The sequence below is a fragment of the Neopelma chrysocephalum genome, unplaced genomic scaffold (genome assembly GCF_003984885.1).
Source record: "Neopelma chrysocephalum unplaced genomic scaffold, ASM398488v2 Primary Assembly neopelma1_45, whole genome shotgun sequence".
Lineage (NCBI taxonomy): Eukaryota > Metazoa > Chordata > Aves > Passeriformes > Pipridae > Neopelma > Neopelma chrysocephalum.
Genome location: NW_020897704.1, coordinates 11,975,961 through 11,994,677, shown reverse-complemented (window position 1 = coordinate 11,994,677; position 18,717 = coordinate 11,975,961). Strand labels below are relative to the sequence as shown.

General features: G+C 36.2%; 2 protein-coding genes across 3 annotated transcripts in view; one reads left to right on the top strand and one right to left on the bottom strand.

Moving 5' to 3' along the window:
* FBXL13 (F-box and leucine rich repeat protein 13) overlaps window positions 1-18,717 on the bottom strand; it is a 64,120-nt gene that overhangs the window by 34,586 nt on the left and 10,817 nt on the right. The window contains 4 exon segments of the mRNA XM_027679595.1: window positions 1,457-1,584; window positions 4,850-4,935; window positions 7,483-7,500; window positions 8,807-8,859. Coding sequence (XP_027535396.1) covers window positions 1,457-1,584; window positions 4,850-4,935; window positions 7,483-7,500; window positions 8,807-8,859 — 285 coding nt within the window.
* Window positions 1,224-15,231, top strand: LRRC17 (leucine rich repeat containing 17). 2 transcript variants are annotated; one of them, XM_027679421.1, is made up of 4 exons: window positions 1,224-1,514; window positions 9,574-10,448; window positions 13,894-14,049; window positions 14,304-15,231. In XM_027679421.1, the coding sequence occupies exons 2-4, from the start codon at window positions 9,692-9,694 to the stop codon at window positions 14,705-14,707; spliced, it is 1,317 nt and encodes a 438-aa protein (XP_027535222.1). In that variant the 5' UTR covers window positions 1,224-1,514; window positions 9,574-9,691; the 3' UTR covers window positions 14,708-15,231. The 2 variants fall into 2 exon arrangements, with proteins under 2 accessions (XP_027535222.1, XP_027535224.1); XM_027679423.1 differs by lacking the exon at window positions 1,224-1,514 and having other exon boundaries at window positions 9,571-10,448.

Below are 18,717 nucleotides of genomic sequence, written 5' to 3'. Positions count from 1 at the left end.
ACATATTCTATAGAATATATATTCCATTCTATAGAACATTTTTAGCATAATTTAAATATTTATACTATAGCTTCCCTACATTTTTCTAGCTAAATCTGAAATATTAGCCTTTCAGAAGTGCCCTTTGGTTTAGTTCATCTAGTGAGAGGGAAAAAAAATCATCTTATTAAAATGCTTTCTGTAACTGTGATGCAATTTGATGCTCTTTTTGGTTTTAACTGTTTACTTAAGCACTTGGTTATAATCATTAAGCACTGTTCCAGAATCATGGGGAAACCCAAAATGGAGTAAGCTGTGGAATTCCTTTCAGAGCTCTCAAATACACTGGCAAGCAAGCCCACTTTTCTCTGGAAGGGAAGGACTGTGGTTTTCCCAGTCTGATGATGATCCCTTTTCTCTGAGTACCATTAGATCATGCTTTCTAGAGGCAGATCCCTACAGCTCATGATGACACTTCTGAACAAGAAGGAATGATGCTTTTGGAAAACAGAACCAATTACTGGCATTTTGAAAGAGTAACTCAGAGGTAGGTAGTTCTTAACTTCCCTCTAATCTCAGCCCTCATTTCAAACTTCACACTGTCACTGCACAACAGTCTCAGGATGACTGTTATGAACAAGAAACAGATACTCAGTAAAGATCAATTAGAACAAGACTGTTGCCCCATCTGCCTTCATCCTTGGTTCTGGAAAGGTTTTATTAGATGCAAAGTTAAACTATTATATTATTCAGACTCCACCTCTTTATCATTTCACATGTATTTTGTGATATGGAGAATCTACTCAGTGTATAGAGAAATGCATGTGGAGTCTTTATTGTCTTACAATCTGGAATTTCATATTGCTTTTGGAGTATGTTTCAAGATGCAGTATACATTTGAAAGTTTCTAAAATGTACTACATTCTAAAACTTTGGTTTTCTTTAGCTGTTTAGTAGGATACTAAAATAATCCAAAATATTAGCTATTTTTGATTGCAGTTATAAATACTACATCTATTTATATATTAAAACAATATAAAATAGTAAGAAAAATTAACTTTTTAATTAAATTCCTTCTTAGGAAATCAATTGTAAATTTTTCTTTTTTTTTCCAGCACAGTGTCTTTTATTTTTTTGATATCTTAGTAGAAACTGCATTTCCAAAGCTCCAGATTTTAAACCCCAACTAATCATGACATAGAATTAGTCTATTTATGGCTACAAAAAGCAAGCCTTGTTCTCATTATGCAGTAAGTACTAGCTGTTTATAGATCTGACAGTTTGCTGGAAGGGATCCAAACCTATAGTGCTATTATTCCTGAGTAAAACTTAAACAGCTGCAGTCATGTAATTCAAAACCCTGGAAGGCTGCTGCAGTACTCGTTCAGCTCCAGTATACCATGAATGCAGGATGCAGCCAGTCATATAAAAGATTCTTTGCTTCTCAGAATGAAAGAAAGACGTGAACTGCAAACCTGAATGCAACCTGACATTTCCAAACAGATGAGCCTGTGACAGCTTCTTCCAGAGTCCAGGTATGGTAAACCTTTGTCTGTGAATTTTCTGCAGTGAGCTAAACTCAGATACTGTAAAGTAGGGAAGCTGCTTTGCAAAAAAAAAAAAAAACAAAAAAAACCAAAACCCAAAAAACCAACAAAACCACAAAAAAACAACAGAAAGCAAATTATTACAAGGACATGTTACAGAATCAAAAGAACATAAAATACCATAGTTAAAGTATTCTGAAAATTACTGTATAGAAAAGATGTTCAATATGAAATTGAGTTATCTTCTTGCTGAAGTTTGAAAATCCCTTCTGCTGCACTTTTTTCTCTGCTCCTTGTATTGCAAATTACTGGGAAATAGCACTATCATACAAGATGTTTCACCATATGAAACCAGTATAATTTTAAAGTTATCTCAAATAACTGCAAAAGCATACTTTTTAAATTTATGGAAACTTTTTTGTGCATACTTTGCAAGTATGATTTTTCAGTGTAAGTTTTCTGGACTTTCTTTGCCATTAATTTTACAAGCAGTGCCTGCTGGAAATGAAAACCAGATCTCTATCAAAGAATGTTAAAAGCTTAAATGTGCAGTTAAAGCTTCTCAAGTAATATAATTATGTAGAAGAGTACTATTAAAATAATATGAAAAATTAAAAGAGTTACAAAAGGGAATTATCCTAAGGTGAGTCACACAATTTTAGATTTTGATCCGTTCTTTTGGAAAACATTTCTTTATACTAAACATTAGTTAAAAGAGACCAAACTGTGTAAGTAGAAAATGTTAGTCAACAGCACTCTGTAAAAGCAAGAATCTATACTCTGAATTTACTTAAGTTTCCATCTGCAGCTTTGGTTTATATCATACTGGAAACTATTCATTTTACTGAACTACATTTCTAACTGGAATAAATAACAATTGCCACAAGCACCACAAATGAAAGCATGCAGAAAATCAAAACCTAGAATTAGGACCTTCTGTTCTGGTAGACATTTAGTTGTAGGGATATAGTCATGCAGTTCTGCAAGTCAGCCAAAGTAGGCATTTTGAAGAAAGATGGGAACACCCACTGAGGAGCTGACTGCTTAAGGAGTGGCAATACTAACTTTTGGAGCTGACTTTATACTTTCAATATAGAGTGGGAAAACATGCTAACTTGAACTGAACACAAAGACAAACAGATAGGAAGTACAAAAGAATGCTGTCAAAAAAGAATAATACAAAAATATTAAGAAATTAAATATAAGATTACATTTCATGAAAAAAACAACAAGATGGACAATGTGCATTAGAACTAGATATTAGAAAATAAGGGCATGTGTTATTTCTGGTGTCTGTTTTTAAAAATGGAAATATTTAGTTCATATTAAGAACAGAAATAAAAGCATCCTTCTCTATAGAAGCCTAAGCCTTTTTGTGATTTAGGGTCATATCCCACAGAAATAAGTAGCAAAAATCAAACTTGGAGAAGTATACTTCACACATATCTGATAAAATAGATAATAAATGAGGAGATTGACTTTTATACTCTGGTAGTTCTAAGTCTTTTTAAAGTATATGCTGCTACAAGGTTGCACAACTTAAGACACAGGTAAGCCTTTCTTACTGCATATTGAAAGCTGTGATCAAAACCTTATAATACTTTTGAAGGGATGTTAATTTTCTTTAGATCATATTACTAATTTTTATGATCTGGGAATTTTAACACATTCCTTCTTTTCCATTTTAAAACTTAATCTTGAGCACACAGACTACTAAAAATTCTTGTTTTGTGTTAGAGCTAAATTCTGCAGGAGATAAATCATACTGGTTCTTCAATTAATTTTGACATTTGCAATCTCAGGATCATTGTTTTAAAGCAATCTGACAAAATCTACTTCTGACATTTATTCTTGATGGACAATATTCATGTCTACCAAATGCAACAGAACTTTTCAGAGGGAAATTGTAGCTGATTATTTGTGTTGTGAAATATGGAGGTTAAAATGCTTGTATGGAATAGTATGAAAGAATAAAAAATGACCCTTACACTCCACTAGCTCCTTATTCCAATAAAGGATGTCTGACATACCATAGCAAACTTCACGTGCACTATTATGAAATGCAATACTGCCACCTCTAAGCACTTTGTATTAGTTACCATATACACAGGACCTGTGCTGAGCTAATGCTTTTGAGACGATGTAAAATGTTTATGAAATCTGTCTGCTATCAAAATTTTCACAGGACAGCAACTTTTTGTACTTCCACATAACCTCAGAAACAATGAGCTTTGCTTTTTTGTTCAAAAATTGCCATTACCAACAGTGGAATCTTATGGTTTTAAATCAGAAGCGTCATGTGTGACTGGGAGAGTTTCTTATTAACAAGGTACAAATTAATTGCAAAAGGTATTTTAATAGTGGATAATTTTTCTTTGGTATGTTCTATTTACACATCAAAAGAAATGATGTTTCAAAGTTCAGCATAAATATATGGAAATTTAAAAATACCAGCCAACATGGAGAAAACAGAGATTATAATAAGAATAATACTAATGAGGAGATGAGTGGTTATACTGGAGACATGAAATACAAAACTTTGCCAAAACAAATGTTAGTTATATGAGGATATGGCATTACAGACTAAGAAAAACAAAAGTCAAAATGTATTATGCAAATGCCAAAGAAAAACATGTTTCTGAGCTTTGTGGAGATGCTGTTGAAAGAAAGACATTTGTTTTCCTCATGGAAAAGGGAAACAATGTACAGTTATCTTCAAATCTATATCCATCTTTGTGATGGCTGCTGTCATGGACCAGCACATCTCTTGTCCTCCATGGCAGCTTTTAATGCAGCTATTCTACCAGCCAGGCAGACTTCAGGTCTCAAGGGATACATTTAAAAACAGGAATGGCAGACTTTTGTACGATTGTAAATTCTCTGCTTTCAGCTCAATGATCTTCCAAATAAGAGTTTGGAATAAATCCTTCTTTTGCAGTTGTCACACAAGGCCTTGGCTCACACAATACACGTATCCACAATCCTCTGTTTCAAAAACAAATTATTAAGAACATATTTAACTTGCAAACTTCTTGCATCATCAGTGAGGAACTGGACAAGGACAAGAAATTTTTGGATAGCAAGTTCTTTTAAAAACTTTTGTAAACTCTGTGAAATATATAGGGGACTCTACCATATATTTTTAAATATACTAAAAAGATAAAAGAACTGCTATCTAAATGAAATGTATGGGGCACTTCTTTTATTTTGTATAGCAGACAGAATCCTGCAAATCACTCAAAAAGAGTATTTCTGTTACATATGCCTCTAAATTTCCTACAAGATTAAAACAAATACACTTTCGTATTTCTGATTAATTTTACCTTGACAAAAGTCATAGGACTATTCCATTAGTATTATCTCTATACAACAGACTTAAATAGAGAAGAGCTCTGCAGCCTTCTGATGTCTCATCAATTCATCTTGACTAATGAAAAAATCCAAAAGTATATTAAAATTATATTTGTATTTGTATTAATTTATCTTACCTTTTTATGCAGAGTTTCAAGGGAACAAAGCCATGATTAAATATCTTTAAAGCATCATAATAATTTTTATATGTCTCAGCCATTTTCTTTGGAATCCTCAGAGTAGAATATGGAGAGACATCTGATGCTACTCTTACTTACTTGAAGTACAGTCATTTTATCATTTTAATTCAAGGATACATACACTATACAGACCTACAGAGCATGAGAACTTTTCATATGGTTGAAAGTTAGCACATTTACACATTTTGGTAAATCAAGATTACTCTTAGCCAATCTAAAACCACTAGTGAATTTTATCCATGAGCTCTGGTGCATTTCTCTAACCCATAATATAATTTACATAATTCTTCCTGTTTAGTTCTAACTTCTAGGTGGAATGTTAGATTTGAGTAATTATAGTGCTTCTACATTTTATTGACCTGCAGAAGAGGTACTACCTATAGTGTTCTATATATCATTCCATTATTATATCATGGGAACAAATCTCCTAGTATGAAGAACGCTTCACAGTAAATGTCAATATAATAGAAAGGCAAAAAGTCAGCACTTGTACATGAAAGTGTAGTAGTTGAGTGACCTTTTGCTACATTGTGGTCACCTTGTCACTATTTCAGTTATCAGGCAAAAGGACAATCCAGATAGCTGGTAATTCAATACCAATCAACTAAATCTAAAGAGGACAGTTTGTGCTTTTGAAATATATTCCTGCAATGAAGGATTTGAGAGAGGAGATGTCAGTGAAGATAGGTATGTTGATGGAAGACAACCATAACCTGAAGAGGACTGAAGGCACAGGCAGTGATGAGAAAGCACTGGGGGTAATAGCATGATGAGGGAAAACTCCGAAACTTTCCACATGAAAGCAGCACAACCAAGGGTCTGTCCCAAGTGTCTGAACAAAAACACTTGTTGCACAGGAATCAACCAGCAGGGACCAAAGCCCATGCACAGATTCAGAGCTGTGATTTCACTGGGACTCCAGAGATGCAAAAGGGTAGCACACACAAGCAGAGGGGTACAATGAATGGTTCCAGAACATTTAGGAATGACAGCCCAGAAAGGTGACGACGGGTTGCACTCTATGCAAAGTTATACCTGAACACATGGAGCTTTGCCTTGGAATGAATGACAAGCCAATCAAGAGCTTATTTTAAGGATTAGAGGCTAGACCTATGAGGATTACATTGTGGTAGGTATCTGCTACAAATTGCTTGATCAAGTAAAGAAGGCAGATGAAACCTTTGGGCAGCTGAAGGAAGCCTTACTATTGCTTATCCTGGTTACTCATGAGAGACTTTAACCACTGTGACACCTGCTGGAAGAATGATATGGCTGGGCATGAAAAATTCAGGGACTTCCACAGTATGTTGAAGACAATTTTTTGATCCAGCTGACTGACAAGTGGTCTAGGAAATATGTTTTTTGAGGGGTGAAGGAATGTGAAGAACTAGAGTGGCTTTGGTTGCTGCAACCATGAAAATGAGAAGTTCAAAATCGTGAGAGAAGAAAACTGGACAAACCATAGCAGAAAAAACCTGAACTTGATAGCAGATTTCGGCTTGTTTAGGGATCTGCTTAACAGGATCTCATGGAATACAGCCCTGGAGGGCTGTGGAATAATGGATAGAGTTAAAAAGGGGTTACTTTTTTGCCTCAGTTTTTACTGCTGAGGCTTGTCTGAAGGCTTCCCAGGTGCCTTGCTTGGAGCCTATGAGCAGAGTCTCTGGGAATGAAGCAATGCCCATGGTAGAAGAAGTTAATGTGAGGGAGCACCTGAGGAAATGGAGTGAGACAGGGTGCATCCAGGAGTTGAGAAAGCTAGCTGTTGTCACAGAGAGGCCTCGCTCAGTTTTGAAAGTTCATGACAATCAGAGGAGATTCCTAATGACTGGAAGATAGGAAATGTCACATTCATTTTCAGAAAATGGAAGATCCAAGAAATTACAGGCCAGTCGGCTCCACCTGAGTCCCTGGGAATGTTATGCAGCAAATCCTTCTTGAAGCCCTGTCCAAGAACATGAGGGATGAAAAAGTCACAGCAAGCGCCAGCGTGAATCTACCAAGGGCAAAGAATTCCTCACTAAGATGGTAGTTTTCTGTGATGGAATTACTGGATCTACAGATAAGGGGATAAAAGCATCTATTGTGCATCTTGACTTCAGCAAGGCCTTCAGTACAGGCCACAGTATCCTTTATAGCCAAATTGGTAAAATAAAGACTGGGTAAATGGACTTTAGGATGAGTGAAACTTTGTCCTGACTGTCAGCCCAAAGGGTTGTCACCAATAGTGCTAAGTACCACTGGTGTCCTGTGGAAACTGGCATCCCTCAAGGGTCAGTATGGAGGCCAGGACTGTTAAATGTCCTTATAAATGGTTTGGATGGTAGAAACAGAGAACATTCTCAGCAAATTCACGAATTATTCCAAACTGGGAGATCTGTTGATACACTGGAGGCTAGAACTGCTATTTGGAGAGATTCAGTCTGGAAAAATGGGCTGACAGAAACCTCATTCAGTTCAACAAAGGCAAACGCTAAGTCCTACAGCTGGGATGGAATAAGCCCACGCATCAGTACAGTCCAGACACTGGACAGAAAGCAGGAACCCACAATCAACATGACCCTGGAGCAGCACACAACCTCTAAATATTACACTGCAATTATAATATCATATAGCAAGTATTATGTTATGTAGCAAGCTGATTCTACAGCGTTACTCAAAGGACTTCATAGTAATTCCTTATCCATTCCTTATAGCTGCTGTAGCAAAGAATTTTACATAATCTGTGAAAATTATGAGAACAAGACACTTGGCAATAAATAGGACAGAGATGAAGATATATGTAAAGCAGAACTAAAACAGAGTATTATAAATTAGAATCTTGTGATTCTTCTGCAGCTCTTGCCTCTCTAACTTGACTATGATAAGCCATTTTTGCATCAAGTACATAAGCTATAGTTCATCTGTGATAATTTTTAAAACCTTGTGTGTAAATACTGGCATGTTTCTTGGCTAGAACCTTGGATGTACACTTCACTACAAAGACAACTAAACTATACCAAATTATTTGTTTATATACATAACACTAGAATAGCCTATAAATGGATGTATACATCATCTGAATCTATTAAGAACCATAATTTCTTAACAAAATATTAATTGTATCTTTAGATTGATTTTATTATTAGAAAAATTTGTACATATCAGTGTCTTTTCTAAGAAATTATTAATTAAGGCAGAGTCAAATATTGTTTTTCCATCAGAGACAGCAATGAAAAAGACATTAAAGAGAATTAATGGAAGCAAGATAAAACTGAAAATGTTAAACTGGAAAAAAATGGACGAATACATAATGGTGATTGCATTCTTAGACACCTTTTAAAAGCTCCCAAAAATATCAAGAAATTTAGTGAGACATTTTTAGAGCTCAAGTGTAATACTGAAGGAAGGAACAAAGGAACTAGAAAACAATATAGTATTAAAATGAATTGTGGACAACTCCAAGCTCATAATAACGAAACCCTCCTCCCAAACTGGTGAAGTTTTGAAGCCTGTTTATTAAAATTAGTTGAAATAGAATATATGATTTTCCCCTGGCACCATATAAAACCAATGAGAACTTCACTGATTATATTTGATTTCTTCTAAATTCCATTTTCAAAGTACTTGAGAACACAAGTCTTTACTTTTTGTCAGGAACATTTGTGTACCCAAATAACCACAGCACTAAGAAAAAATCTCCCCTCTTAGTATAAATTAGAGTTCATAGGAAAAGTCTATAGCCTTTACATTTAACCCCTGGCATTCAGAGATATTCAAGACTTGCAAATTCCTACATTCACCTTAAAACCCCCACAAAACAAAACAAAACAAAAAAACAAACCCAACCAAACCCACATTATATTAAAGGTGAACAGCTCAAATTCTCAGCATATGACATAAGTGTATGAATTCCTCATACACATTCAGTCCATCTAGGCCAACATCCTGAACTCATGGTCACAGTAGATTACTGAGATGAAAGCACAAACCCCAAAAGCAGAATACAGAGTTGGAGTAAACTGACTTGAGAAAATGACTTGCAAAAAAAGTCCACACTCAAGCGCAGACTAAAACTGCGAGTTTGACAGTCACTGAATGATTTTCCCTGGTCTGGCTGTGTATGAGTTCCAGTTGTTTAGCACCAAGAAAGTTGGAATATATCAGCTTTAAACTCCTCTTTCAAACCCAACTTTCAAGATTAACTTAAATGTAAAGAAGATCCAACCTGATGCCGTTTTCCTGAACACATGAGAACCTCCTGACAAAGATAATTTAGAAACTGGTCCATATAGTTTCCCATGTTTTATCAAGTACACCTAGTAGACCAGAGACAGTAAAAACAAACAAACTAACTAACTAACTAACAAAGATAGGACATTAAATCTTCAAAGTATTTGTGAAGCTCCAAGTAATGTGATGATTGAGTACTTGACTGAATGCTGCGTATTATGTACAAGCCTCCATGAAAATGCCCATTTTATCTGTTCTAATGTTTTACTTTTCTTCCAACACAGGGATCCCACATACCCCAGCTGTGCCTCCTCAGATCTGTACAACACTGATTCAGACTATTCAAAAATTTCAACTGTTCCAGCTGTCACAGAAAACAACTGGGGCCAGCTGAATGTCAGGATGCAACTAGTTACTATTATAGTACTACTTTTTCTTTGTAAAGCAACTGACTGTAGAAGGACAAGGAACAGGAGTTTGAAAAGCAATGAAAGAGAAAACATCTTAAGGAGAGCATCTAGCACTGTTAAGCGCAATGCCCAAGGTCTAACATGTGATATTTACACTCACCTTCATGAGAAATACTTAGATTGTCAGGAGAGAAAATTGATTTTTGTGGGACCTGATTGGCCAGAGGATATAAAACACATGCTGCTAGCAAGAAACAGGATTCGTAAATTGAAGAATAATATGTTTTCCAAGTATAAAGCACTGAAAAGTCTGGATTTACAACAGAATGATATATCAAAAATTGAGAGCGAGGCTTTTTTTGGTTTGAATAAACTTACCACACTTTTACTTCAGCATAACCAAATTAAGAGTTTATCTGAGGAGATTTTTATTTATACACCTAGTCTAAACTACCTACGCCTTTATGATAATCCCTGGCATTGCAACTGTGAACTAGAAACCCTTGTTACAATGCTACAGGTTCCAACAAACAGAAATTTGGGAAATTATGCCAAGTGTGTGCACCCAATAGAACTGAAAAATCAAAAGCTAAAGCAGATAAAAGCTGATCAGCTATGTAGTGAAGAGGACAGGCAGGACCCCAGAAACATAAAACGGGAGAAGCCTGAACCTGTCAAACCAGAATTTGATTCCTCTTTGTGCCACATGTATGTGTTTCCTGTACCAACTCTGAACTGCAAAAGAAAAGGTTTGTATCTATCATTATAACTGAATTAATGATTTTGATATTCTTGTTCCCTTACTACATTTATTTACATATTATGTACTACAAATGAGTAGTACTAGTACTAGTACTAGTACCAGTACTCGCTTTACTTAAATTGATACTTTCAATTGTTTTTCTCTCATAATTAGTAGCAATTAGTAGGAATTCTTGCTGCATTTTATCTCTGCTCTGCAGCCCCAATTCCACAGATATTCCCTAGTGCTCTAGTATAAGATAGCTAACAAAACCCAACCAGAATAAACCTAAGAATATTACTGAAGGACTAGCACCTTGGTAGTCTGATTTTACAACTATAAACATACTCATCAGACAAATTAAAGCTGTGCTGAAACTGCTGAACTGATAGAGAAAAGTACAGAGTCTTTTCTTCTTTCCAGTGTACAAGCACAAAGACAGCAATAACTTTGGCAGAAGTGAACTGTGAAGCAGGGCTGGGACAGCCAGCTGTGCTTGCAATGCCCAAAGGAATCTGATTGCAAGGGAAAGCCATTGCATCCTCACATTTGCTGTGCAAGATTTCTTCTCCTAAGTGAAGAAATTGTGTGCTTGTGTTCACAAAGAAATACCTCCCCTGTGTTCTTCTTCCCAACACACAGCAAACAATGCAAAGTTGAAGGGCCTTCAAGAAATGTTTTTCAGACACTTGGATCCATTCCATTCCTAAATCCTTCTCAGGCTCCTAAAAGCCACAGTTAAGCCTTAAGGGTAAACCAGATGGGATATATATCAACACAAAAGTGCACATTTATCTGTGCTTTATATTTCCCATATTTTATCCCATGATGAAGCAAAGCAAACAACAAAACAATTCAAAGGAGAATCATTCTTTAACATAACAATTCTGAAATAAGAAGCATTACTGGAAGCAGTCAGCATTGTGAGGATTTTTTCCCAACTTTTTCAAAGCTTAGCCTGCAATACCAGATCACCGCAGTATGTTTTGAACAATTAAATTTCTATTTGCTTTAAGAGTGACTTAATTTTATGTAAAAACCTCAGTGTGCCCTTACTCTTGCACCTTAATGCCAGAGACAAGCTCAGAGTGCAGTATGAGGAGATAATCAGGAATTCACAATTTCAGTATTTGATTACCATTAAAAATGGTCCATGGTTTTTTTCTTTTTTCCACGTTGTTGAATTCCTTTCTTCTCCCTATGGCTCACTTTTCTCTTTGTTTTACCATGCAGCTGCTACATCTTTTTTATTAATGATTTTGCTGCTTTACTAGTGAACATTCATTAATTTTTTAATGTTCACCTACCTTATCTTTCCTTGTAGGTAGGATCTTAATTATTAGATTAAAGAGTATGGTCTTAATTATCCTTCGTAGGATCTTAATTATATCATTATTACTTTATGTCTTCAGTAAACTGTGCTACTGAATAAAAACCAGGCATATATTATAATCTTAATATCAGAAAATACTGACTTTACAGCTCTGCCCATTTAGTGGTATCAGAGATGAGCTGAATATATTAATATACTCCAAAACTTTTGGCACAAAAAATATTACTTTTTTTCTCTAAGTTCATAGAAACATTCGATGTAGTCTGATCTTTGTGGGAGTTTCACAGGGGTTTAGGGTATTTAAAAAATGGTTTATTGACTTTGGTACTAATAATGGAGAAATAAAATTACTTCAGCCTCTACATGAGTGTACTAGAGGGTATAGGGACTCTCTCCTTCAGGTCAAGAACTAAATATATCAGTCCAGAATTTCCTGAATATTTAGCATGGACAGAGTGAGTATGTTCCAATATTTTTTAGGAAGTACCAGATCTACTGTGCATATGCTTAACAGCTGGATGCAGATATCCCATGGATATTTGGCATTTCTGAACATATGGTAATCTTTGATGAAAGCATTGTACTTACTGTCTTTGTATATGATTACAGTACAGCAGATGCACAATTTCATTGGCATTTTCATCAGAAATTGGAGTATAATGCACACAAAATCCCGGGAAAACACAAAAATTTCTCTAAATCCGCATGGACAAGATTTCAGAGTAGGAAAAAAGGTGCATCCATTGCCAAACCAGTAAGATGACATGAAAAGCTGCAATCCATTATTGCTTTACTATGGAGGGGATGCAAAGACAAGCAGTGTACCAGAGTATGAATATCTCTAAAGAGGTATGACAACAGGTCAGGAGCTTTCAGTTTATGCCAGAAAGCTCATGAAAGAATCATCTTAAAAATACATTTAACCATGTGTATGTTCTCTTTTTTGAATTATTTGCTTATATCTCACCAGACCAGTGGTATGCCAGACCTTTCAGTACTCCAGAATGAAATACCCTATGCCCTTGATTCTGTTTTACAAATAAAAAAAAATAAAACCATTTGGAAGCAAAAGCAATTTCTGTTTGCTTTTCTGCAAAGAATTTGTATTTACAAAAACAGTTTAAAAAACTCTGCTTTCTAGTACTGCCAAGTCCTCCAAGTCTCTAAATTTAAGCATTATTTGCCTTCATTTGGTGACAAATAGACCCTGAAACTTTGACATCTGCACAAGCAGGAAGTCATCCAACCACAGCAGACTGGAGTAATTATAATATTCATGTATTTATAATACCAAAGCTCTGCTCATAATCAGATAAAAGACAGGAAGACTCTGATATGTTGCTTTAGTCTCAAAAATACCTGATTCATCAGACATCTCCAGAACTTCAGAAATACTGTGACCGCACAAATTTCAGTACAGATCAGAAACTACTTGCTTTCATTCAAAGATGGTCAAATTAGAGATACTGCTCATTTTTCTGTAATGACAGTGCAGAACTCTCATTGAGCAAATATAATCCTAGAGATTTGGTTTATTAACATTACCCTGAGAGGATTCAAACCACAGTCTGCACTTCTCAAGCATGTGCCCTGACTACTGGACTAGGAGCTATTCTTTCTGGAACTCTTTTGCAAGGAACACTGTAAGGATATGAACATAGATGACTAAGAGGTCCATGGCTACTTTGGCTACAAATGAAACAATTAGGATAGAGAAGTAGACAGAATGCTACTATGCTGCCTGGATGGATTTTTATATAGTTACTCTGCTTTCTTTTCCTTAAATGATCAAGCCTTTCACACACACTTTTTGTTAGTATGGTATCTTCAGTATCTACCCTATCCCTATGTGAATGGTCTAGTTCTACTAAAATAAAAATATAAAACACAGAAAAAGCCTTTACCTTGCCTTCACTATAAGAGAACAATTTCCACATATAAACAAATAATTAAATTTAGAAGTTGAAAAAATATGGTGACACTAGTAGAGGGAATAAAAGGGAAAGAAAACACAAAACAATGCTAGACTGACAAAACTCTGTCTGGCATGCAACTGTGATAGCTAAGCAGTAAGAATAATCTAAAGCTGATAAAAGGTATGTCTTTTTCATTTTCTAAGATTTAAAGAAAGTTCCAGGTAACATACCTCCAGATATAGCTAAACTTGATTTGTCCAACAACAAAATAAGACAACTACGAGCCAAAGAGTTTGAAGATGTCAGTGAACTGAAGATATTAAACCTAAACAGCAATGGAATAGCTTACATTGATCCTGGTAAGAATAATTTTAAATATTCATTCAAAAGTGATTTCTATTTTATTAATTATAAACTTTGGTCATGTCTCTATCAGATATAAACATAGGGGGAAACGGATTTAAAAATCTAGAAGCCAAAAAAACGTAATAACTGGGTAATTATGAAAATGTTTTCCTGTTGTAGATAATGCATGTTTTTCCTGTCAGAGATATGCATGTTTTTTTCTAAGCTATCTTCACAAGGTACCAATAACTATTTTTCTATTGACTAGCTGCTTTCTCAGGCCTCAACAACTTAGAGGAGCTGGATCTATCAAACAACAGTTTGCAGAATTTTGAATATGGAGTACTGGAAGATCTTTACTTTCTGAAAGTACTGTGGCTGAGAGAGAATCCTTGGAGATGTGATTACAACATTCATTATCTTTTTTACTGGCTGAAGCATCACTACAATGTCCACTACAATGGCCTAGAATGCAAAATGCCTGAGGAATACAAAGGATGGTCTGTTGGAAAATATGTTCGAAGTTATTATGAGGAGTGCCCAAAAGACAAGCTTCCCATTTATCCGGAAACTTTTGATCTGGACAAAGATGATGAAGAATGGGAGCGACACAAAGAGCAAACAGTTCAAACAGTAAAGAAGCATGGTGTAATTGTCACTGTGATAGGCTAGTAAGGGAACTCTTTTTTTTTTTTTAGTACATTTAAATATCTGATACTCTGAAAAGGAAAACATGCTGTTTACATTTTTTACTAATTATACTGATTGTTTGTAAGACTATCTGCCTGCAAAGATTTCTGTGTATTGTAGATAATAACTACAGAATGGCATTAGTTATCCAGCATCCTTAATCCAGTAATTGTTTCTGACGATTTGTTCTGGACACTCCTGTGAAACATTTTTGGTAAATATTTGAAACTGTGCAGTAGAAATCAATAGACACAAATGTACATAATGTGGTGGGGAGGAGCTATCCTATGTATGAACACATCTTATGTGTTCACACAGAAATAACTGCAGGATTGTGACCAAGACACCTTTTTCTTGAATGTATTGACAGTTCTTTGTATCTATCAGTTTCCTAAAATATTCCCAGAAAGCATTGCTAAGATTTTTGTATTGACTTCCTCTTGTTTCATTGTATACCAAAAAAACCAAACTGAAGACTAACCTTAAATACAATTCTAGAAAAACAGGAATGGCAGTTGTTATACTGATTAGGATTCAAACACAGAAGGTGGGTTCTACTTGCTGATTTACCATTGTTCCTGTTCAGTCTTGAGTAACTAACTCAGCCTCTTCCGTACCTGAGTTGCCTTAAAGCCATGAGTAGCCAAGACATGGTTGGTTCCCAAACTCCAGCTCCACGTGTTCATGATTGCCTTGTTTGGTTTTTGAGGTAGGCAGAGCTGAAATCTTTCTAGGAAGAATTTTAGGCTATCGTATCAGTTTGACACAGATTACATGACATCACTTCCAGGTGACGAGGATCATGTGAAGGGTGCTGTGGTCTGCACCCAACACTCCAGTGCCCATCCAAACCTAAGGTAAGTATGCTTTTGAGAGCTCACTAGAAGTGAGGACATTCTCAAAGTTCACCCTTTCCTCAGCTCATTTGTAAAATGCATGTTATCACACAACTGTCTATGCGAATACACATTAAAACCTGTGGTTACCCTAATACTACAATAATGGAGGTGTACAAATGCCTCAGCTAGGTAGACGAGATCTCTAAAGATAAAATTCCTTCCTACATAATATACTTAGGACAGTAAGAAATGCGTAAGTGCAGGGTAGATATTCAGGGCCAAAACTTTAAATTTCTCTTGGCTTTAAATTTACCTTGGAAGAAGTTCTGGAAAACTCCAGGGAGAAAATTTGCTCCTTTAAAGATCTGCAGACAACTGCAGCATTTGTGCATTCCTCTGGTGCTTTTACCACAAGCCCAAAAGGTCACACATTTTGTTTTTCAAGTGCAATACAAAGCATTCAGTGCTTTTGTACTAACATGAAATAAAAGAACAACATAAAGGAAAAATTCAGGAGTTATTATGGGTGGTAGGAATTCCAAAGAATCTCAAAGCAAACACATCCTATTATAAACTGCATTCCTTCATGTCCTCCTTTATTCAGATTAAGAATATATTTAATGGTGCTTTACTGATAAAACTGAACAATTTAGCCATTTCTTCCACAACATCTTTCAAAAACTTTATAGCAAAAATACAACAGTGTCTGACTCATCTCTGTTCCTGGAAATATCTTAAGTATTATCTCAACTATTAAAGGTTAATCCTGAAAAGATGGAACAGAGAGGAAAATCCCATTTGGCCAGCTATATTCACTACATGGGGTATATTCTGGAAACTTGAAAGTGCTGAAAGTAAAAAAAAAAATCTGGCACAAGCAGTAGCGGGCATTAAGTGAAGTAGTCCTCCTCCTCTCAGATTCTGGAGGATTATTTCAGTAGAGAAGTACTGGGATTGATTGAAAAGGACAGACAATGAAATCACAGCAGAACATCTGTTATTGGCAGCACAGTCAATGGAGAAAAGCTGAGTAGGAAAAAATGCATTTATAAACCATAATAAGTTAATTTCTGCAAAGAGTCAGTATTAGGAAAAAAAATACTAGCTTAAGGTAGGCTAAAGTATGGTAGAAAAGGCAATCTAGGAGAGCAATACAGGATAAAATCTGTGTCAGAGACCTGTGATCTCTGTGGTCAGCAAAAGGTACCGACTGGAAAAGCAGTGGAGTAAGACAGAGGACCAAAAGTAGTGGCCTAATTGCTGTTGTTCAAAGGCCCTGATCCCCAAACAGATCATGAATAACCCTCTTGGGACCAAGGCTAAAACCTGTGGAACACAGTGACAAATAGGACAATTGTTCAGTAGAAGCCAGAGTTAGGGGAGAGGTGTGATCATTCAGGGTTCTCAGACACTGGCACCAGAAAGTGCTGCATCTGCTGAAGGTTCAAGGGGGATAATGAGCTGAACATCCTGCCTTTATCTAACAGCACAGGATATTTGGTGACAGCTATTAAGTGTGAAATCTGTGAGGGAAGAACATATCAACAAGGAATATTGTTCAACAACTACCATGCAAATAAAAGTTTCCATGTGGACTTGTGAAATCAGTGTCAGCTCCAAAGCTCCATGCAAGAGTGGACCTGATTAAGCATCTGGAAATCAACAAATGGAAAGACTTCTAGCAGTGAAGAGAAGAATGGCCTGAAGTTTTGAATGCTGGAATTCTCCTTGGTACTATTTTCCTTAGATCGTCTCTGGAGCTTTCAAGGAATAGCTCGAAGTTCTATTGTTTTAACTACAATGCACTATAATTTTATTCCTTACTGTCTAAAAAAAATTGCACATTTCAGTTTTTTCAATGATACAAGAGAATTGTTATAGAATAGATATAGAACTATTCAAGTGGTGGTTTAGTTCCCTATAATTAAAAAAAGGTGTGTGTGCTTGGTGGAAGCTCTCCTTGAAAACCTAGCTGGAACCTGTTAGGGTTTTCTGCATGTTGGCATTTGCAGACACCCACACTGAGGATGTGGCAGAATAGACAGTAACTGCAACTGCAAGTAATATAAGAACACAACGGAAATATGAGATTGGGGCAAGGGTAATATAGGTTAGCATGTTCTCCTGACAGTGACTAGTAGCAAATTCCTTGAGAAAAGATTGTATGAACAGGAAAAGCATATAGGAGTTAGGAAGATGATGCAGAAGGAGGCAACACAAGGAAATAGACAATAATATATTTAAAGAACACATATATGGGAGAAATGACTGACAATTGATAAAAGCTTTGGCATTATGGGGTTAACTGCTATTTCTCTGAGCTTCTTAAAAATGCACTGTAAAGTACACCCTCCATCAAACATCACATTGACAAACCACAGTTTAATGTTGACATCTCTATGTTTCTATACTATTCACCAAAGTCCCAGAAGCACTTCCATGTCTAAAAGAAAATCATTGGCATTCTTCTTCCTTTATATGCTCTTTGAGTCTCTCCTTTCAGAAATCTTTTGCTTGATTCCCCTTCTTTCTCTGTCCATATCCAGGAAATAATTGCTTGATAGAATTGCATGAAGACAATTGCCTTGCCTTCCTGACATGCAGTACATGTACCAGGAGTGCTGTCTTAAGGGATAAACCACAGTGTGCCTCTCTCTTGATGCCTATGGATTTTTGGATTTTTAGCTTTTCGTAGATTTTAAAGTAGCTGTATTATATCCCTCACCCTTTAGCACAGTAGCTTAAACATTTTCCCAACACTGTTACCCCATTCCATATCACTCCCTCAAAATTCCGTCAGCTTGTTTAGACTTCCCTCAGGGTAGGTCTTCATTCTGTTTAAGAACATCTGCACCCTGGCCTGGACAACAAGATACCACCCAGGCACAGCGACCTTCAAGCCCAGATCTTTGGAGAAGCTCCAATGACTGGACGTGCTGTGGCAAAGAGGAGGATGAGGAAGAAGGCATCCCAGAGCTCCCCGCCTCAATTTCCAGAAGGGTGTGCCAGGGGGAGGGTGCTGGGGGGTGGATAAACCTGGGATTGGATGGGTTAACACCTTAAATTGTGGAACCCCCTGGACATGAGAGGCGCATCACGTGTATTCCTGAGGGCCTCAGGCCTGGAACTAAAGGACCTACCCACTTTATCTTA

What these genes read in the sequence shown, in the direction of transcription:
- LRRC17 (XM_027679421.1), top strand. Translation starts at nt 9,692, where the DNA reads ATGCAACTAGTTACTATTATAGTACTACTTTTTCTTTGTAAAGCAACT. An exon ending in TCTGAACTGCAAAAGAAAAG is followed by an intron (nt 10,449 to 13,893) that starts GTTTGTATCTAT and finishes TCATTTTCTAAG; the next exon opens with ATTTAAAGAAAGTTCCAGGT. An exon ending in AATAGCTTACATTGATCCTG is followed by an intron (nt 14,050 to 14,303) that starts GTAAGAATAATT and finishes TCTATTGACTAG; the next exon opens with CTGCTTTCTCAGGCCTCAAC.